At 51.1% G+C, this 21,737-nt stretch overlaps 1 protein-coding gene across 8 annotated transcripts in view; it reads right to left on the bottom strand.

Annotated features, from left to right (window-relative positions):
* Stab2 (stabilin 2) overlaps positions 1–21,737 on the bottom strand; it is a 152,451-nt gene that overhangs the window by 31,396 nt on the left and 99,318 nt on the right. For all 8 annotated transcript variants that reach the window (XR_015443579.1, XR_002394978.2, XR_002394977.2 and 5 more), the window contains exons 40-51: positions 19,930–19,975; positions 19,093–19,169; positions 17,916–18,041; positions 15,551–15,624; positions 14,005–14,076; positions 9,575–9,694; positions 8,422–8,469; positions 5,996–6,079; positions 4,544–4,690; positions 3,504–3,644; positions 2,191–2,250; positions 751–927 (exon numbers count right to left, since the gene is read on the bottom strand). Coding sequence is in view for 5 of the 8 variants with exons in the window: in XM_021258401.2 (XP_021114060.2) it covers positions 751–927; positions 2,191–2,250; positions 3,504–3,644; positions 4,544–4,690; positions 5,996–6,079; positions 8,422–8,469; positions 9,575–9,694; positions 14,005–14,076; positions 15,551–15,624; positions 17,916–18,041; positions 19,093–19,169; positions 19,930–19,975 (1,172 nt within the window). In the remaining 3 variants the exon portion in view is untranslated. The remainder of the gene's footprint in view (positions 1–750; positions 928–2,190; positions 2,251–3,503; positions 3,645–4,543; positions 4,691–5,995; positions 6,080–8,421; positions 8,470–9,574; positions 9,695–14,004; positions 14,077–15,550; positions 15,625–17,915; positions 18,042–19,092; positions 19,170–19,929; positions 19,976–21,737) is intronic.

The raw sequence follows: 21,737 nt of genomic DNA, 5'->3' as shown, positions 1-21,737 counted from the left end.
TGAAATCATGGCAGTACTAGAGCCTACGTACATTTTGTTTCAATGCATACCTTTAATAAAGTTTAATGCACAAATTAGACATGGTAAGAGATTAACAATTCTTGATGAGCTACAACAATATACTATAATAAAATGGACAGAGGCACTAATCTTGCGCTTTGGAACCATTATTAGGAAAACAAGGATCCCTTGAATACAGTACTGCAGTGTTGCGTGTCACTCCGATAGCTAAGACAGCTACCAGGCGACTGTCTCAGTCACCTCCTCTTCCCTGGGACAAAATCCCCAGCTCCCACAGCCTAAAGGAGGAGAGGTTTATTTTGGCTCCTGTTTCCATCTGTATTGGCACAGCGCAGGGGGAGCATGCTCCTGTCCAGGCAGCCAAGAAACAGAGGGAAGGGAGGCACCGGGAGGGGGGTGTGCCTTCTGGGTCTCAGCCCAACTCCTAGCGGCACATGTGACGGGCACAGAGCCCAGCGATTTGTCGCCTTCCCAGAGCCCCGCCCCGAACACACGAGGCTCTCTGGGGCCCTTGCAGATCTAACTTTGGGAGATATCGGACCCAGGCTCCGTTCATCCCAGGCAGGGCGCAGCGGGATGGCCAGAAGCGCCGTGGTGTACCCAGAACAGCACGGTGTGCAATTTAAAGCTTAGGGCTGTTCACTTCCGGACATCCCCATTTCATCTTTTCAGACCACGGCTGATTTGGGGGTAACTGAAAGCAGGAGAGTGAAACCCCGATGACCGTACCTTGGAATCGCGGATCACGTGGAACTTCAGATACCCCTTCAGCTTGTCCTCGTTGTCCGGGCTGAACAGGAAATCCCGCTGCTCCTGGGGGAGAGCTTGCAGGGCGCGGTCCGTGGGCCAGAAGAGAGTGACAGGCGTGTGGATGGGGTCGGTGATGACGCTCAGCAAGCCCGAGTCCTGCAAGGCAGGGAGCCAGCCTCGCCGCCCACCCACGGCTCGTGGGGACCCCTGGTGCCCCTGTCAGAGTGACACAGCCAGCAACCAGGGGGCCACCACGTGCCTGCCATTCTGATGGCATTTCCTTAGGAAGCAACTCAGAAAGTTAAATTCTAAGTTTCTGCCAATAGGAAAATAAACCTAGGGTTTAGTGAACATTTTTTCTATACACTGTTTTTGCCCTAATATTGAAATTTCTGAAGGACTTGCTTTGCATTTTTCTCCTATTTTATTTTAAAAAGTAAAGCCTGTATAATAGTGAAATATTCCTTTCTACTTATAGATTTCTAGATCATTTATACAGCAAAAAAAGAATTGCAAAATGAACGGGGAGGAACCTTTTCGAGAGCCTTCCACAGCCAGGGTGCACCATAAACATTCCTATCATCTAATTTTTCCAATAACTTTATAGTTCTTTTTTTTTTTTTTTTTTGTGCTAAGGATCGAACTCAGGACCCTGCACTTACGAGGCAGGCGGCAGCACCACTGAGCTAAATCCCTGGCCCTTCCCACTACCTTTATGAAGAAGGCTCTGTGATCCCCTTTCAGGGAGCCCGGGAGAGGCTGCCTTGTCTAGCCAGATGCTGGTGCCCAGGACTGGGGTGACCGTGAAATTTCAGGGGTGTGAAGGCGGGCAAAGGTTACTTGCCATGACCCCCTTGGGGAGCCTTCAGCTTGAACATCTTGAAATCCCCATTTCTACAAATTCTCCAGAGAGTTGCAGACCCAGGTCATTTGGGTCTGATGCTGAGGTTTCCAGACTGCGCTCTGGGGGCCCTTTGGGGTCTGCCTAGGTTAGGGCCTCACTCATCTGAGCGTGATCATCCATCTGAGCAAGCAGGATCTGCTCAGCTCCTGCAGATGGTCTCTGAGTCAGAAAGACTCAGTTTCAAACCCGGACTCCCCACCTACCGGGTGTGCACCCCTCGATTTCCCCTCTGCTTCCCTGTGTCTACAGTGGGGCTAATTCCGGATGTGCAGCCCCTCAGCATAGGGGCGGATTACTTCCTTGCCCTCTCCCAGCCACAGATGCCTCCAGCTCGGACGGCCAGTGCTCTGTCTGTGATTCTGCTTGTCTCACAACACTGGAGGGTGGAGTGGCAGGGAAGGGGGATTTTCCCCATCGGGACTCAGCCCGCTGCACACCCAGACCAGCAAACGAAAGACGGAGCCCAGCAGAGCGGTGGGAGAGGTATCCTGAGTGCCGTGGCCCGAGGCTGGTACCTGCAACAGTTTGCTGAACCGGCCGTAGCCGTGCTTTGCTGCCACCGTCGTAAGGTTTTGCTGCAAAGAGAAGAAGGATGTGTGACAGCTGTCCTCACAGACTCAGGGAAGGAAAGTAACCCGGGTCTGGAGAGGCCACAGCCCCACCCACTGCTCCTCTGCCCCTTTGCCTGACAGGTGCCAGGGCCACACACCCCATTTCCCGTGCTTCTTTGTGCAGGGCCAGGCTTGGGGTAACAGGAGAAGTGGCAGCTGTTGGCAGGGAGTGGGACGCCCTGCCGCATGATGGTGGGGCAGCTGTGGCCCAGTCTCGGGGGGCTGGGCGAGGTCAGCTGTCCTCCCTGGCGGGTGTCCCTGGGCTGCTTTGCTCCCACTGTGTAGCATCTAAATGAGGCTCTGGCCTTCCAAGAGGCCGGGTGATGCACACAGTTCTGTAGAAACCCCGTTTTGTGCCAGTGGATTGAGCGGAGTCTGTAATGTGCCCTGAAGGACCCTAGCCCATACCAGTTGATAAAAATAAAGCCCAAATGGTCTTTTGTGTCCACTGAGCAGGAGTTCTACTCTAGGTTTAGTTGTAGTAATATCGAATTCTTTCCTTTCTCCCGTGCCTCCCCTCTATTTTTTCTTCTTTTCCCATCTTACAGATGGAAAAATCTATGCAGACCACCTGCTCTTGTGCGTACTAAATTTCTCAGCCTTGAGTGTCAACTTGCCTGGCTTGAGAGAAGCCTAGGACCTTAGCCAAGCACACTTCTGCGTGTGTCTCGGTGGGTCAGGGGACACGACCTTGGGTCTGTGTCAGGTCTCTGGTACCTTCCTCTGGGTCTCTCCCCCTGCTCTCTGCTTGCTGAGCCCTGCAGTAAGCATCGTTCCTCTGCCACTCCCTCTGCCATGATGTTTCTGCCTCTCCTCACACCCGCGGCAATGGAGCCAGCTAGCCATGGACGGAAACCTCTGAAACCGTGAGCCAAATAAACCACGTCCTTCTCTGTACGTCAGGCATTCTGTCCCAGCAATGGTAAAGAAACACAAAATCCATTTCTCATTTTTTTACAAGTCAAAGTCTCACTGTGTTGCCCACACTGGTCTTGAATTCCTTCTGCCTCTGCCCCCAGATAGCTGGGACTATAGATGCTCACCAGGGCACCCAGTTAAAACGCATGTATCGATTTCCAATAGACCTTTCCTTTTTCACTTCTTCCTAAGAATAATGTTTACTAGGCTTTTAAGGACAATTTGAGATTGAAGCAGCAATGCTTGAGATGAAACATCCTGAGCCACCCACAGCAGGGGTGGGACATGCGGTCACCTACCAGAATCCTTCCCATGGAGTCTCTGGGGGAGGCCAGCAAGTTCCTCGGCGACAGCAATTTGTCTATGATGTGGACGACTCCGTTAGTGTTGATGATGTTGCCGGATATGATCTTGGCCTGGTTATTTATATACACTGCATCCTGCCATCAGCCAAGATGAAAACGAACACAAAGAGAGAAACAGACACAAAGATCACTTCGCACAAAATGCTTCTCTAATAGGTTAGGTCATCAGGGCCCAAATCGGAAGACTGGAGGCACCTGCATACTTTTCCTATTACGATTATAAAAAGAAAACTGAGACAGGAGTGTGATTTTTACCTGGAGAAGTTAACGGCAAATAACATATAATCAGCCCAAACAGTCATTTCAGTATGACTGTGAAATATGAAATAAACAGGCAGCTCAGAATCACCTTCTTCTTAGAAGATTTAAAATTGTAGTCATGAACACATATTAATTCTGATCATAGCATTAGCTGGGACATTCCATAGTGTGGATCGCGCCCATCTACCCTTCTACCCCCTTCCCACTCCTGGCTTCCTTCCTTCCTTTCTTCCTTTATTTATTGATTGATTGATTGATTGTGGTTTTTTTTTTGAGACAGGGTCTTGCTATGTAGTTCAGGCTGGACTTGAACTCACTATGTAGCCCAGGTTGGCCCTGAACTTATGGCGATTCTCCTGCCTCAGCCTCCTGAGTGCTGGGATGACAGGCGTGCACCACCACACCCCACTTCTTGGTTTCCTTTTAATGTGCTCCCTTCAACACCCCCTCTACTTTCTCCCTTTGCCTACCTCTAAGTTTGAATTCCAGCCCAGCAATTTTCTTGATATCCTACTCTGGACGCACTAGTTAACCTCTGGGAGCTCTTTCTCCATGTGGAAACCAGCAATAACGTGCCCACCGACCCTCGCTGTCTCCAGGCGGCAGAGTCAGCTGAGATGAAATGTAGAGCCCCCTCCCCCCCGTCACTGCTATTATTCTCGCTGTTACCTGGAGGGGCACAGCGTGGGCAGTGCCCGGGGTGGCACTCTTACCTGAGAGACGGAGATGACAATCCCCTCTCCTTGGAGGGAAGTAACGTTCGGGGTCAGTTTCAGGTTTTCCAGAAGCAGCTGGTGGCAGGCGACCACGTGGTACCGGAGAACCTGGGGCATGAGGCCCTGGCTGTGCCAGTCTTTAATCTGCAAGGGAGACAGAGGCGGGAGCCCCTCGCTGGAGCCTTCTCTCCCGTCCAGTCCTCTCTGCTGTCCCCACCCACCCCGGGAGGTGGCAGTCAGGTGAGCTGTGTCGGGGCTCAGGGAGAGGCTGTGAAGCCTCCACTGCAGACTCGGTGAGCAGGGGCCTTGGGTCCCCGATGCAGCACTTCACCGGGGTGCAAGGATCCCGGAGCACGATGACATGCTCCATGAAAAGTGACACTCCAGCCTGGCGCGGGGGATGGCGCTGTCAACCCAGCACTCTGGGAGGCTGAGGCAGGAGGATGCCAAGTCTGAGCTCAGCTTGGGCAACATAATGAGACCCTGTATCAACAGGAAAAGTGAGAAAGGGGGCTGGGGATGTAGTTCAGTGTGAAGGCCCGAGTTCAATCCTCAATATAGAAAAAGAAAAAAAAAGGCATAAAGAAAAAAAAATAAAAAAGAAAAATATCTCTTGGAGAGGCAGTGGGGCTTCACTTAAACCTTCAGCATTGCAAAAGACCAGGATGTATCTCCACTGGGAGTCAAAAATACAAACAATATTAATCCTAAAGGCGATGTAATAGAAGCCCACAAAATTCTCACTGCTTTGTCATAATTCTTTTGATGCTTTAAAAAAACTAACAGATGTCAAAGTGTGTTTGTGCCTCGCATCCCTGGTGTTCAGAACATGCACAGGCAGGCAGGGTCTGGCCTGGTTAAGGATGGGTCCTCGCTGGGGCTGGGCCGGGGTGGACCCTGGCCCTGGAGCCCCTGCGGAGCATGCGCAGGGCAGCAGGAAAAAGAAAAGTGCTCCATCTGCCACCTGCCACTTCTCAGGATGGTGTGAGGATCAACTGAGTCCTTCAAGCCGGGTCCTCAGAGCAGGGCCGGGCAGACGCAGGAAGTGTTCGCTGCTGTTACCACCCATGGGTAACACGGCAGGAAGAGTCCCGGTGAACACTAGACCCGTAAAGGCTCTGATAAGTCCCGCAAGACAAGGCACTCTTTAGATGCCTTTAATCCAGCACCCTACTCCAACCCCATTATTTACTTATGTATTTTTGGTCCACGCAAGGACTCGTCAGTCTTCTCCAACTTCCTACTCTGTTTACGAAGGTCCTTTAGAAGGACTCTGGCCGGTTTTACCCCCAATCCACCCGGGTGTCCCCCCCACAGCCATGCTGAGAGACAACCGCATCTACTGCTCCTTAGCTCCGCCTGATCCTAAAGTCCTGCCTGGAAATGCCGCCACTGTTGGTTCCCGTGCAGGGTCCCCAACCTCCCACCTGCCCACAGCCTGCAGCTCACCTGGGGGTCCTCGCTGAAGGCTGCAGACAAAGGCGCGAACACGGTGAAGGGGCCCGGCCCTGCCAGCTCTCGAACTCCATGCTCCTGTGGGAGGGAGGAGGCCGCACAGTCACTCAACCACGCGGGCCGGGACTCCAGCGAGTCCCCAGATGCTGGCGGTGGCCCAGCGGAGAGAACACTGGTTGGATGGAGAGACCAGTGTCTCACTTTCGGATTCCAACTGAATCCAGAATCTTTGACATCCAAATCATGTTTTTTTTTTTCTAATTATAAAACCAACACAGAGCCGGGCTGAGGCAGGAGGATTGCCATGAGTTTGAGGCCAGCCTGGGCCTCAAGTGAAATCCTGTCTCACCCCCGCCCCCCGCCAAAAAAAAAAAAAATGAACACATGCTTCTTGTGTGACAGAGTTTGAAAATACATCACAGGGAGGAAAACAACAGCTCCCTCTATCATTTTACCAGCTAGAAGCAATTTTGTTATTAAATTTTTCTTTTTTGGTACCAGGGATAGAACTCAGGACCTCATGTTTGCCAGGCAGGCGGCAGCACCACTGAGCTAAATCCCCAGACCTGTTATTCAATTATTAATCTCAAGTTTTCTTCTCCAGTGTTTCTTTTCCATGCCAATATTTTACATAATGGAGAGAACTGTGTGTGTGTGTGTGTGCGCTTTGCTGTCATAACTGTCTTCTTGTAACTGTAAGATCATATGGTTGCTATGACTATATTTTCTTCTAGTGTTTCAGTGACTTTATTCTTGTAGGTCGTACATTTCATTCCTCAGTGTGTCTGGAATCTACTCAGGTGTACAATGTGCAGGAAGATCAGAATTGCTATTTTCCTTTTCTTTCTTTTTTTTTTTTTTTGAGGCAGGGTCTCCCTTTGTAGTTCAAGCTGGCCCTGAACTCACTATGTAGCCCAGGCTGGCCTTGCAGTGATCCTCCTGCCTCAACCTCCCGAGTGCTGGGATTACAGGTGTGTGCTTCCACACCTGGCTCCCAGAATTGCTATTTTCACCTGAAGTGCTAACTACTTGCCCTGGGTTCGTTTCTTTCCTCCACTGATGAGATGGGTGTCTTCTTGTCTGCAGTCACGTGGCCTCAACCAGGGACACATTCTGAGCAACCCGCTCCTGGCTGATTTTGACACAGGGAACCCAAACCTCAGCACCTGGCTTCGAGGTGTGGCCTGTGGCTCCAACAGTGAATGGCACGGTGGTTGCTCAGGTGTGGACAGAAGAGGTTCGGGCCATGGAGGAGTCACAGGACAGGGAGTGGCTCGGGGACCCATGAGGGGCACAAGGCCTCAGCCACCGCTGTCCACTGCGCTGTCCCAGGGCGATGCTCCATTCACCAAATGTCTTTTCTTTCTTCAATAATGAACTCAGCCTCCTGTAGCTTTTTACTTTATACACTTAAAGTTTTTTTAGTTTTTTGATTCTTTTGTGGTAACAGCCTAAAACACAAATGTACTATACATCTGTGTAAATATTTCTATCTTATATTATCATTCTTCTTTCTTTCTTTTTTTGGAGACAGGGTCTCGCTGTGTAGCCCAGGCTGGTCTCAAACTTGCAGCCATCCTCTTGGCTCGGCTTTCCAAGTTCTAGGACTACAGGCGTGCACCACCACACCTGGACTCTTACAGTCTTATTCTATAAACTTATTTTTATTATTTTATTTTTAAAACACTTTTGTTAAAAGTGAAGACATGAACACAAATAGCAGAGTAGGTTTGTTCACACCAGCACCCGCTGCTTACAAAGGTGCATAATGAATTGTGCACTGACGTCACCACGGCACGGCACGGCACGTCGCTACGTATGATATCACCACCGCAGGATATGGCGTCATCACGGCACGGCATGACGCCACCACGTCACCATTGTACAATAGGGTGCTGCAGGGACACATGATGATGCCATCACGATGAAGCCACCATGGTTATGACGCCACCATGGTTATGATGCCACCATGATTATGATGTCACCGTGCTATGCCATCGGCATGGGATGATGTCACTGAACAATGGAAACTGTCAGCTTTATGATCACGTGGGACCACCACTGTTCACGTGGCACGGTGTTGGCAGAAATGTTAGTAGGTGGCAGCTGACTGCACTGTGTTCTTTTGTGTAACAGGGGCAGTGCTGTCCCCCACAGCCCCAGGACTGAGACGTGCAGTTCACAAATGACCAGCAACAGGCCTTGCTCAGCCCAGAAACCCAGGGTCCCACACTTTTCTTCTTCCTTCACCAACTCTGGGGGCTGCAGCAGGACCAGTTTGAGACCTGACTCTCAAAACTTTCTTTTTTTGCAGCACTGGGGATGAAACCTGGGCCTGGGGCCCAGTAGGCAAGTGCCTGCCACGGAGCCCCTGCCAGCCTGGGACCCACTTCTTGGCAGACAGAGGTGTGCGCTCTTACCTGCAGCTGGAAGAAGTACTGGGATGTTTGGGGGTTCTTGGGGAGCTCCTGCAGAAAGAGACAGGGTAGTTTTGCCTAAGGCCTGTGGATTGCAAGTACATCTGAGAACAGCACTGCTGCAAAGGATGAGTTTTCTAAGGTGGCAAGGACCTGCCACCCCCCACCTAGAAATCTGTGACATGGGCCTTCCTTGGACCCCTCCTGCAGGCTTGGGGTGAGCTCATGTGACAATGTGGACACATTTTGTGTCCAAACCTTTTTGCAATCTCCATCTGATTCATCACAGAAAGACTCAGCTACTTGCAAAGCCTCTGCACTCTAAGAGCCTTTTAAAATTGTGCTCAAACATTTAAAAAATATTCCAAATGTAGCCGACATAGCTTAAGAAACTGGTTATAGGTTTATGGCAGATTTGACCTCTTGATCAGCAAGAATATTCGATCAGCCAGAATGCCCAAGCTTGTAATAGGTAGAAATCTACAAGTACCAAACCCTCTCATTTTCTATGTCCTACACAGGTGTGCACGGGTGGGCACACTCCTAACACGCGCAGGCACACGCACACACACACACATGCACAGAGACGCCCACAGCAGTCCATGTCATGGCAGTGCTCTTGAGCTGTGAGCTGTGTGTCCTTTACACACATCCCTACTTAATCCCTTTAACAGCCTGACAGGGTTGGTACCATCATTATTTTCTTTTATAGATTTAAACACCTAGAGAGGTGATGTAGTACACTTAAGAGTCACAGCGTCACCACCTGGTGGAACTGAACCCAAACCCAGGTGTTCCTGACTCCAGAACTTTGGTCAATCTTCTATTCTCTCTTTCTTTCTTTTTTTGAGACAGGCTGGCTTTGAACTCAGTATGTGGCCCAGGCTGGCCTCAAACTCACAGTGATCCTCCTGCCTCAGCCTCTTGAATGCTGGGATGACAGGCGTGCACCACTGAGCCCGGCTATTGGTCCATCTTAATCATGACACACTCCTCACTCACACACCCAGGCCCAGTGAATTCCCGTGGGCAGGCGACATTTCGTTCCATTGCCAAGTTCTATAAGCACGGCCCTTCCCATTTTTGTGGGGCTTTATATTTCATGAAGCCCCGGTGTGGGCCTCAGGGTTTCTTCGTGGAGACGTCCTTGTGTTACCTCATAGATGTAGCCCCGGCAGGTGAATCCGTCCCCGATGTAGTTCTGCTTGCAGGTACAAGTCCTCTCGCCTGTCCCAGTGTGATTGCAGATGGCGTAGGGGCTGCAGCCGCCGTTTTTCTGGTAATATTGCCAAGGGGTGGGGATGGGGTAAGACAGTTAGTTTGTCAGCCCTGCCAATATCTGACAAGCAATTCTGCATTGAAATTTATTTTTGGAGGGCTGGGCTGTAGCTCAGTGGTAAAATGAGGACTTGCTTTGTATGTTTGAGGCCCTAGGCTCAATGCCTAGCACCACAAAAAAACAAAAGAAAAACAAAATCCCCAGACAACAAAAGAAGTGACTCTTTTGTCTCTGTAAGTATGACAGGTGACATTATTTGCTTTTTTCCTGAAGTTGATGATTAATTCCTTGTAGTTACAAGGGCCACCTTATACTCCAAGACCGATCCTAGCAGATCCCAGCCCTCTCTAGATAAAGCTGAATTAGAAATCTCCCAATCAGAAGTTTCTCAGCACTTGGGGGCTACCTTCTCTCTCTCCTCGCAAGCTGAGCAAGCCCATCTGGGCCGGGCTCTGCCTCCCTCCTCTGGCTCCCAGACTGGAGGCCCCCGCCTGCATATGGTGACCTCCCCTCCACCGTGACAGACGCCACCGTCTACACTTTTCTGGTACAGCTGATGTCCCTCTCTCTGGAAACCACATTTCATGTCCCCTCTCCTCCACTCTGTCACAGCACCTCACTCAGTGAGTGAGCTTGGCTCCTAGCTCCTGGGTACAACAGACACAGGGGACCAAAGCCCTTCCCCATCTGTCCATCCCCGAGTCACCGCGTGCATCTGCAGGGAGAACTTCCACCCTGTCCGCACAGTCTCTACCGTGGTCTGAGCGTCTGAATCCCTCCACCCCCCAATTCCTATGCTGAAATCCTAGCCCTAAGGTGATGGTATAAGGAAGGAGTGGGGCCTTGGGAAGTCAGTAGGTGCCCTCCTGAGTGGATTAGAGCCCTGCAGGAAACTCAGCCATCCCTTCTACCAAGTGAGGACACATGGATCCACACACGCAACTATGTACTGAAGACGCCATCTATGAACCAGGAAGCAGCCCCTCACCAGACACAGAACCTGCTAGTGCCTTAATATTGGACCTCCCACCCTTCAGAACCCTGAGCAATAGATTTCTGTTATTTATAAGCCACCCCATTTGGAGTATTTTCTTATAGCAGCCTGAAAAGACTTCTCCTCATGAATGTTCTTACTACCTAAAACTCTTTTTAAACAAATCCATTATTTATACATCTATATACAGACTAATAATCTATATTAATAATCTATATATAGATTATTGATATCTGCATGTAAATTCTTCCTACACGTAAATTCTTTAAGGACAGAGACTGCTCCGGGCAGAGGACAGTACCTGGTACACGGTGTTAACACCGTGCTGGGTTCCCACACCCAGGTACACAGCGACATGTATGGTCCCTATCTTCAAAGAGCTAACTATCTGGAATGGTCGGCCATGGTCACTGTCAAGTTAACTGATCGCAATGGGCCACAGCCGCAGATGTTCCTGTCCAATCACCATAAGGGCTGTGGTGGCTTAGAGGCTGCGGAAGCTTCTGTATGCTGGGAGCTTGGCGTGATTCCTAGAGGATGAGGCATGAACTCTGCTTGACCTGTGGCAGGGACCTGGGCAGGGGGCCAGGGCTGCCCCCAGGCTGCCTCAGTCCGAGAGGCAGTGTGAAGGCACGGGGCATTTGGGTGACCCAGTGGTTATGATCATATTCATAATAACAAAAGCTAGTATTTGCCAAAGACCAAAAAACAAGACTTTATGAACGTTAGCTCAGTGAATCCCCAGGCTAATTCTGAGGGAGGCATTATCTTGATCTACAGAAGGGGAAACTGAGGCACAGGGAGCTCAAGGTGTTTCACCAAGTCTCCCCCAGCCAGCAGAGTCAGGATTCCAATGCAGGTGCGCGGTCAGCCTCGGGGAAGCCTTTGGGAGTCCAGCAAGGGGGAGACGGGGCCACACCCTGTGCTTCTCTACCGCCAGGGTAGGGGACTGTTCCCCGGGCAAGCGCAGCCATGAGGTTCGTGTTGCAGCTTGAATGACGAATGAGGTGCTTCTGAGGTGGGCACCCTAGAACGGATAAGACGGCCCCTCTGGCCCTCACTGTCGCTCCCTCTGGGCCCTTCTGCCACGCAATGCCACTGGCCATGAGACACACGGCGAGAAGGCCGTGAAACGCTGGCACCTTGACCTCGACCTCGCTTGGCTTCCAGACTGGAGAAAGAAATCTGCTCATCATGAGTTACCCAGCGAGGCGTCCTGCTCTGGCAGCACAAAGGAACCCAGGCAGTCGGCATGACAGCAACGCAGAGGAGGGACTGTCACATGGTCTGCGGTGCTGGGACTTGGGCAGAAGTTGGTGGCTCTTGGGCCACATGCAGCTTCCTGAATGTTTTAACTCAAGGTTTAAAAGCCTTTTAAAATTAATTACCTCCTCTAAAACCCGGAAAATGTGTATAAAATTCATTTCTCTCTGAAAAACCAGAAGCATGGCCAGCTCTGGGCTGGCGTCGCTCGCAGTGGGAGGGAGCTGGGCGGATGGTGCCCACCCCTGGGGGTCCTCTCTGGATTAATGTCCCTGCCTGGCCCCGAGGGCATGTCGGGCCCTGAACACCATGGGATGGGGTTAATTCCCGAGGACAGGTGCTGCTGAGAGCGTGGCAAGGAGCCTTCTCCCAGGAGTCTTTTGGCCAAAACAAGGTGATCAATTTTGAGGAAGTGTGAGCAGTCCGTGGAGGAACTGCTGTCACAGCAAAGCTGGCTGTGGGTCCAGGGCCAGCAGCTCCAAATCCCAGCCCAGCGCTGCTCTCTGCAGCCTCCTCCTTAGCGTCCTCACACGGTCATTTTGTGTGGAGGACTCTGTTCTCTCAAGGAGCCTGCCAGAGCCTCCCAGGGAGCCAAAGGGCAAAGGAAGGGCTGTGATTGCTGGCTGCCAACATCTGGAGGTGCTCAGGTGCCCAGTGATGTCAAATCAGGGCACCTTTGGGGCTTACAGCCTTGCAGAGAACCAAGCATAAGAAGAGCTGGATCGAGAGGGTGGAGTTAGACAGACATGGGTTCAGGTTCTGGCTGTGCTGGGTACTAAGTTCGTGATCTTGGACAAGGATCTCTGTTCCCACCAGCTTGTAGGGGGTGGAACTGTGATCCCGGAAGAGACACGTGCGAGGCCTGAGCCTCCCTCTCTGAAATGTGACCTTATTGAGAAAGAGTCCACAGACGTAATTAAGGAACTTGAGGTGAGTCATCCTAGATTAATTAGATGGCCCGAAGCCCAGAAGGGTCTGTGTAAGAAGAGGAGACACAGACACACAGGCCAAGGCCAAGTGAAGATGAAGAGTCGCAGCCACGGCCAGGAATGGCTGGAGCCACTTGAGGCTGGGGGATCCAAGCAGGGACTCTTCCCTGGAGCCCTCGGAGGGGGCACATCCTGGAAGACACCTGGCGTTTGGAATAGGGCCACCCAAATCATAAAAAGAAAAAATTTCTATACCTACTGTTAAAGACTCATGTGTTCAGGGGTTGGGCTTTTGGGAAGTGCTTGGATCACAGGGGTGCTGTTTTCATCATGGATTCATCCATTGATGAGTTTAGAGCTGGATGTGCTGATAGGAGGACAGGCCTGGTTGGAGGGGGTGGGTCACTGGGGACCGCCCTTTGAGTGATCTCTCTCTCTCTCTCTCTCTCTCTCTCTTTCTCTTTGTCTCTCACTGGATCTTCCTTTTCTCCCTCTTCTTCCTGCTTGCCATGAGTTAAGTGCTTTCCTCCACTCAGGTCTTCCACCACACCATTCTGCCTTGGAGCCAGCTTACCGAGGACTGAACCCTCTGAAACCATGAGCCAAAATAAAACTCTCCTCCTTAAATTGTGGTGTCAGGTATTTTATCCCAGTGATGGGAAAAGCTAACATAGTGTTGTCCATTCAGAGTATGGACACATGTTATCACGAGCTGTATCCAAGTTACAGCACCACACAGAGCCGTCAGTGCCCTAAAAGCTCCCTGTGCTCAGTCTGTGCATCCCTTCTGCACCCAACTCCTCAAAACCACTGATAGTTTTACTATCATCACAGTTTTGCTTTTATCAGAAAATAACATTTTACATTCTGCAGTGCGCTTGTCCTCCTTCCTGTTAGGAACATAGAGAACAAAACCCACTAATTAACCTCAGTCTTCAATCACCCAATACCATGGCTGGGGAACAACTTTGGACTGTGTGTTAAGCTCGTCAGCTGACTCATGAGGGCTACTTAGCAGGACCCTGCTCTGGGTGCTCCAGCTGTCTTTGGATCACTGGCACTCGGGGGAATCCCTGACCAGCTATAGCCCAGGCCCCGAGGCCAGGGCGGAGCCTCCTCACCTTCAGGCAGACGTTGATGAGTGTGCAGACTTTCCCGTCGCCACTGTAGGTGGGCAAACAGTTGCAGGCAGCCTGTCCGGGAGCAGAGGCAAAGGGGTCAGTTCACAGACAGGGCCTGTGCTGGCCACGACCACTGCCTCCCAGACTCAACCACTATTCCACCAGGATCGACAGTGGTCATCTGATCTTGTGGCACACTGAGCACACTTCACTCCGGTGCTGTGCTGGATGGATCTATATGCATCCTACCTTCACTGCCAAGATAATTTCCTTCTCATTTTCTTACCTTATTTGTCCCTAGCCTCCAGGGAGTCACCTCTTTTCTCTTTTTGATGGCCCAGAGCTCTGGTGACAGGAAGCCAAGCTACATTGCACTCCCACGCATGCTTGTCTCTTGCTCATCCTGCCTGCTGAGCCCAAAGGCACCAGAAATAGGGGTGGGGGGTTAAGCTGAGGGCTTGGTGGCCCATTGAGGGGCGCCCAAGGGGTGATCAGTCAAACCCACTGGAGAGCTGGCCAAAGACATCAACGGGGGGGGGGGGTTGAGTTGGGGGAGGGGTGCTGTCTACAGGAGGCTGGGACAGGTCCTGGAGTCGAGTGCATTATGCTCAGGACACTGCAGACACAGGCTGAACCCCGCCTGCCCTACACACGGGCTGGCTTGCAGGGAATGGTTTTCTAACTCACACAAAAGCCTCCTGAGTAGCAGCAGGAGCTCAAGTCTGAGGTCCACTTGTTGGAGCCTGAAGTCCTCCCAGGGGCCAGCCAGGGCTACGTGGGCAGCTTCTCACTGTTCCTCCCCTGCTTCCTTTAAAATGGGCCCTAGACCCAGCCCAAACCTTTACCGAGACGCCTGCCAGCTAGTGGTTCAGCTAAGGTCTTAGTCTGAGTCCAATTCCCCCTTCTCTGCTTTCTAGGCCGGGAGACACTTTTAGAGGCCACAGTACCCCAAAGCTTATAGATTTCTCCCATCCTATGTGTAGTATGAAATAAACACGCTACCAAACCCCAAAATGTGTACAGGAAAGCCCAATGTGGACTGTTCTGATTTTCTATGGCTAGACGCATAAGCACATTTGCACACACACGTAAGACTCTTTCCAGACATTCTTTTTCCTCTGCAGCTCAGGCACTTGGTTGAACTGTGCACCGAGAGTCCTGGCATCAAGATGTTTCAAGGCCTCGCCAGGATCCTCCGGGTGTTCCCTGGGAGCCCCCGCTTCACCTGCTTCCAGGTGTGAACTTCCTGTCTGCCCACCTGTGTGTGCCCCATGGGACTGAGACACAGGGGGCAGAGCATGGGACGCCCGGCCTCTAGTTTGGTACCCTGTCTTGTCACCCTGACCCCCGTCCTCTGCTGCTGGGGTCTCACATCTTCCCACCTTGTTAAACCTGTCTCCAGGGGGCGCTGTGTGGCTCCATGTGTTCAGGGCCCTGGGGAGACAGGGTCTGCTGGGGGGGGGCGTGTTTTCAAGTGTTTCACAGCCCCGAATCCTGAACTATTGTTTCCCTCAGGCCCGTGCCTCACCGGAGGAGGCCGGCTCACCTGGTTGGGTCCTGTGTGTGTGCACTCGGCATTCTGGTGACAGCCACCGTGGTTCTCCAAACACGGGTTGATTTCTGCAAAACAAAAGCCAACACCTGCTGTGAGCATCGAGCCTCCTTTCCAAGAGAGGGCATCGGGAGGACCTGGCTAGGGCGGCTACGTGACCGAGAGCTATGGGTGTCGTGTGATATTCGGTTTGCTGGCAGTTCAGGGCAGAAGTAACCTGAGGGAGGGGACCAGGCACGGTTTTGTCACAGAAATTCTGAACCTCGGGAAAAACTGAAAGTTTTACTCAAAGAAGTGGAGGAAAAACCAAGACTTTAATGACCAGTCGGCCCAGTGAAGTTCATACTTCAGGAAAGCCTGGGCATTGAGTGCTCGAAAAGGGGAGGTTTTATATCACAGTTTTATATCTCTGGGGTGAGCAAAGAGGAATTTTACAGAGGCAGAAGTTTTTTTTAGCAGATAAGCAGGTGTCACAATTGACCTGCGGCTAGGACCTTTCTTTAGGAACAGGTTGTTCACGTAGACATTTAGGGCTAACATGACGGATGCACATTGTGAAGCAAGGCTAACAGGGTGTATGTCACAGGACTTCAGGGCTCACAGAAAGAACATACACTGTGAACAGTAAAGCTAACAGGATGTATATCCGAAAGAGCACAGCAGGATATACATTGTGAACCATAAAGCTAGCAGGATATATATTTTGTGGTGGCTCGCACTGTGATTATATTTAAGTATAAAGTATCAACTACTGGGAGGCGTTGCAGGTCTGCTTGTTTCTGGACAAGTAGGAGCAAATCAGAGCCTGGGTGTTTCAAGGCTTAAGGGTTTAAAAGTTTCTGTATTAGTTTCTCAAAACCACTCCTCTGGGAGGGGCCAATTCCAGCAGAGCTGTGGTCTGCAGGCTTAATCTGTCCCTCCGGGGCGTGGACATAAGTCTGCGTGACCAAAGACTTCGGCTCAGAGTCTCAGCGCTCAGCCCACCACAGCTACGAATGGAACTAAGAAATGAAAACGTAAATCCTGTGCCACATCACAGGCAGACTGGGCCAGGGAAACATTGCCTGGAGATGCCAAACTTGGGGGAGCATTTTGATAAGGAGCAAGAGGATGTTTGATAAGGAGGAGTTTGATTTGATAAAGTGTTTCTCCATCAGCTGCTTGTTAGCAGCAAAGGGCAAAAATAACTCCACAGAGGAGAAATCGGACAGCAGAGCCTTGGCAGGCTTGTCAGAGTCTACACCCCAAGGAGAGGCAGATGGAAGTCTCGCAGGTTAGCGTGGTCAGCTGAGAAGGACGCAAGTATTGGGTGACATTTGGGCCGGAAAAACCTCAGAAGATTGAGAGACAAAGCAGGGTGGAGGAACTGTCCTGGATCAAAGGGGACTAAAGAGAGATGACAACTAAATATAGCATCCGAGCCCAGACCGAGCCCTGCCCTGGAGAGAAAAGTGTCCAGAAGGGTATTATAGGTGTAACTGAGACAATCACAATACAAATGGAAATTAGAGCAAAGTATTACAACAATAAGAAATGTACTGCAGTTGCTAACTGTGCTGTGTTAAGTAAGAGGCTGTCCATATTCCCAGGAAACAGCCCTCAGTTATTAGGGATAAAAGGAATACAATAGATTTGTATTTCTCTCAAATGGTTCATACAAAGATGAACACGCGGAGGAAGAAATGATAAAGCAAGTTGAGTAAAACATGACTAAGAGAATGTAGGTAAAGAGAAAGTGGTCTTATAAATTCCTGCAACTGTTCTTCATATTTTTTTTTCTAACTAAAAAGTTAAAATTCAGACAACTTACTATGGCATAACTTTATAGCAGAATATCATGTAGCTGTTAAAATAACAATGTAGCAGTATATTTATTTTTTCAGGGAAAGTGATACTGTCATATTGCTAAGCATAGTAAACACTGTGTATCATGAAACGGTCTTTTTGTTTAAAAAATACCTAAATACATAGCAAAATGGGGTTAAAAAAAACTAGAGTAGTTATCTCTCGAATTTTTTTACCCTGGTGCATACCTCTGCTGTGATTTTTCTGCAACAATAATGTGCTAATTGGACCAAAAAAACCAAACAAACTAGTGAAAGTTTAAAAATGCAGAAATGCAGCTGCCATCATAATTTTTAACCAGAAAAATCTCCCCTTTTCTCCTTCCAGAGTGATTTTTGGGTGTTGCATCCCTTCCACCGCTGTGGTCTCATCATTTCTGTACCCTCATGTGCCGCGACACCCCGAGTGATGACAGCACCAGCAGCGCAGAGTCCTGCACTAGGAGCCCACAGGCGACCCTCAGGTTCCAACTCTCACGCCCTCCCCCGGGGATGAGGGGTGGCTGGTCCCCTACCAAGGCACACGATGCCGTCGCCAGTGTGGCCCGCCTTGCACACGCACATCCGGCTTCCTGGGGTGGTTCTTTTACAGTCTGCCTTGGATGAGCATCCTCCGTTTCTGGTCTCACAGGGGTTGATGGCTGTGATAGGAGAGAAGACATGGAGCAGAAGAGGAGGTAGAGGATGCGAGAAATCCACTGATGCCCTTTTGAGTCTTGGAGAAACAGATGATGCTTCCCAACCACCCTGGCAGGCATGGGATTAAATATGGCGAATTCCCCAGCACAGAGAGCAAGGAAAACACCCCAGGTATTTGCCCGTCCCAGCGGTTTACACTAGCGCGCTATACACTCCCCTGCAGAAACGTCTGTGGCCAGGCCAGCACACCCGGGGTCCAGGGAGTCCCCAGGGTAAGAGCCACAGTGTCTAGTCTGTACCAAAGCCTGGCAGACATGGTGCTCAGGAGAAAAATGCTGCTAAGTTTCTTTTTTTCTAGCACTGTTTCTGGCGCCATAAGAACAAGCTCACATTTCCCACCATTCCCAGGCATTAATCTGGGTTATTTCCACAAACCCAGCGAGGGGCTGCTCTTGTGACCCTCAACTTGCAGATGAAAACCCGGTGCCGAGAGTATGAGGCACCTTTACTGAGGCCGTGTAAATTACAGGAACTCAGAGTCCAACCCAGGGAGTCTCACGAGCAGGCTGGGGTCTTGAAGCTGCACAAATCCGGCATTGCACATGGCAAGGCCACTGAACCTTCACAGCAAAGGGCAAGGAAGATGGTTTGTCCACTTTATAAATGAGCTAACAGGCTCAGAGCAGTTAGAGATCCGCGGAAGGCCAGCAGGAGGAAGGACCAGGACATGCAGCCCAAGCCCTTAGCCGTCCCTTGGGACAGCTTCCCCCAGGCCATGCCCTTGGCCAGTGAAACCCTGGCTTTTAGAGCTGCCAGGTGATTCAGCTGCGGTCCAGGCTAGGAACCTGCTGGGACTGCAGTGCCACTGTGTGTTGGAAGCTGATGCAATCGCCTGCCCAGCCCCAAATGGACACGGCCGTCCACGAGCACTTATTTCTGGTCCCAGCTGCTCAGCTATGGTTGGGGCCAGGGCTGAGGCCCCTCAGTCTCAGCCACACAGCTATCTCAGCGCCTGCACAAGCCTCGCTGGCCCCAGCACACTCCTCCACTTGCCTTTGCAGATGGTCCCGTTCCCTTGGAATCCAGCTGCACATCTGCACGTGGCTGTGCCATCTGGGCTGACAAGGCAGCTGCCACGAGAGAGAGCAAATGGCATTTGCAGAAGACACCTTGCACCCAACTTGCAGTGCCCCTTCACCCCTGGCATCCCTGGACCTGCCTCTGTTCCTGGCACAACCCTGGCACAACCCTGCCGGGATGACTGAACTGCCGTCCTGCCCCAGGGAGACTGCAGAGTGCATGCAGGTAGGCGTCAGGTCGGAACCAGGAAACAGTGGGCTAGCAGCTGAGCTTTGCGTGTACTTCTGTCACCTGCACAGTGTCCTGTAGCCCAGCAGGTTGGGATTATTATTATTCTTTCCTTCGCAGATGAAGGCACTGAGGTCAGACTCAGTGATGGATTCAAGGTCATGCAATCAGTGAAGGACACAGCGGCTGGCCCTGGACTCAGGTCTGACCCCAGCTACTGGACTCTTCATTGGGGGGTGGAGCTCTCTGGCACTCAGGAGTACAGAGCCAGAAAGGTGTGGCTGTGCTTCGGTGAAGCAGCAAGGTGAAACCAATGCCTCTGGATTTCCTGGGCTCTGTGAGTCCTGAGGCCGGACTGGGAGTGACCGGGGTTGTTTCTGTCAGGGTACCAGGTAAGTCCAGTAGCGCCATCAGGCATACTGATGACAGCCTCCCTAGAGGCGTTTTCAGTTTCATACTTAAACGTACCCCGAACCTCAGAAATGGTGTCAGGGAACCACTTCCCCGAGGCCAGGACGGGGATGGAAACTATGGGACAGAACCCCCTAGCCTTGTCCCCAAAGACGGCCAGAGGGTACCTACTTGGCGCTGGTGTGGCATGTCCCGTTGCAGCTGTCCTCTGTGATGGCTGGAAAAGACAAGCAGACCCCATGTCAGCTCTCAGCAGAGAATCTGCTTTAGTACTTGGAACTAGGAAAAGAACGACTTCCTTGGAAGAGCCGGGGGGTGCCTTGTTAGCCACGTAAATCCACAGCTGTGTAAACCTCCTTTACAGTGGCTGCCAGGGAGCTCAGCACCAACTCTAAAGGTCAGATGTGTTCGTGGAGAGTTTCCTGCATGCCAGGCTCTGTGCTGGGCACTGAGGGTGCAACTTGAGTTTTCCTTTGTCTTATTATGGGGTGATGTCAACAAGCAAACCCTTAATTAAATTATAAGTAATATTAAAAGGATTTTTTAGGGCAATAGCCCAGGGCCTGGAACACAACACGTACACAATATTCACTTGTTGCGTTAATTTCTAAATCTCCTGGAAATTCAGTGTAGGTTATGGCTCTCGGATGCCCAGCTAAGAGATATTTCTCAGCAGGAAAACATTAAATCATTAGAGATGAGGAAAGAGTCCCCTTTGGTAGGATACTCAAGCTCGGAGCTTTTGGGTATCGATCTCAGTAGCCCTGGCCATGTCACAGGGGTCCTAAGGCAGGCACCTGGCCCCAAAGGGATCTGTTTTGTGTTAGATGGGACATGTATAAGTTGAAGTAGGCTGGAGCGGATGAATGCAAGAGAATTTTGTGCTTTTTATTTGTGTGCTTCCTCGATCCTGGAAATCCATTTCTTTCTAATATCTACCTGTTGAAATCCCAGTCATCTTTTAGGTCCTCCTCTCTGAAACCTGCTTTAAATTTTTAAACCAAGTTCAGTCAATTGGTAGTGACTCCGCAGTGTGGTCTTCTGAGAAAGATCTGGTTTCTCTTTCTGTCTGGCCGCAGAGAGAGGGTATGCATTGATCAATTAGTGATGTCTGCCATGGCGCAGGGATGGGGAGTTTGCAGGCAAACAAAGGTATCTTAGTTTTCTAGAGTCTTTGCTTTGCTGTCACATACAACTCTTTTCCTGTCTTTACAGTCATTTCCCTTCTTAAACTGGAAGCTCCGTGGGAAGTATGTGCCCTGGGACAGTGACAGGAGCCCGACAACTGGGCAGGTGCCAGTTGGTGATGAGCCTTTGTGTCCCCTCCCACTGAGGAGTTTGAGCTTGGAATGCATTATATCCTGGGCGCCTCCACCTGTCCATGCTGGGCCTGAATCATGACTGAGAGTCATCCTGGACCCTGCCCGCTTCCCTTCCCTCTGCATCCATTCAGCCACCACCTCACTTATGACCCGGTGTCTCCATTTCCCTGCTTGTCACAGTCATGCTGTTGCCTGAGTTCACACTTCTATCGGTCACCTCTTGCATGCTCACCACAGCTTCTGGCCCTGCCCCTTGAAACAGGCTGGCTCTCTATGCACAATGCTTACAAGCTCAGAAGGGGACTCTAGCGTCTGTCCCAGGGAGTCACGCAGGGCTGTGTGACCCATCACCCGCCACCCCATCCCTCCACATCCGGGCTCTGAGCCCAACACCTGACACCTACACTGGATCCTTCAGCCTTCCCACCTCAGCTTGTCAACCAACTCTTTGCTCTGCTTTCCCTGGACTTTGCCCTTGCCTGGAGCTTTGGACCGCGATACCCCTGAAGCTACACTCCTGGAGTACTCCCTGGCTGGTGGGCTCCACTCTGGGTCCCTGCCCCACAAGAGGGGACATCTCTGGTGCCCAGCTCCGTGGTATTCTCCCCAGTGCAGTGTCTGACGATTCCTCCTGCCTGCCAATAAGGTCATATTGCT

This window comes from Heterocephalus glaber, unplaced genomic scaffold (genome assembly GCF_053883595.1).
Source record: "Heterocephalus glaber isolate CG9 unplaced genomic scaffold, H.glaber_assembly_v1.0 deba00001572, whole genome shotgun sequence".
Lineage (NCBI taxonomy): Eukaryota > Metazoa > Chordata > Mammalia > Rodentia > Bathyergidae > Heterocephalus > Heterocephalus glaber.
Note: the sequence above shows the minus strand (reverse complement) of the source record. Positions and strands in the feature narration are given on the sequence as shown.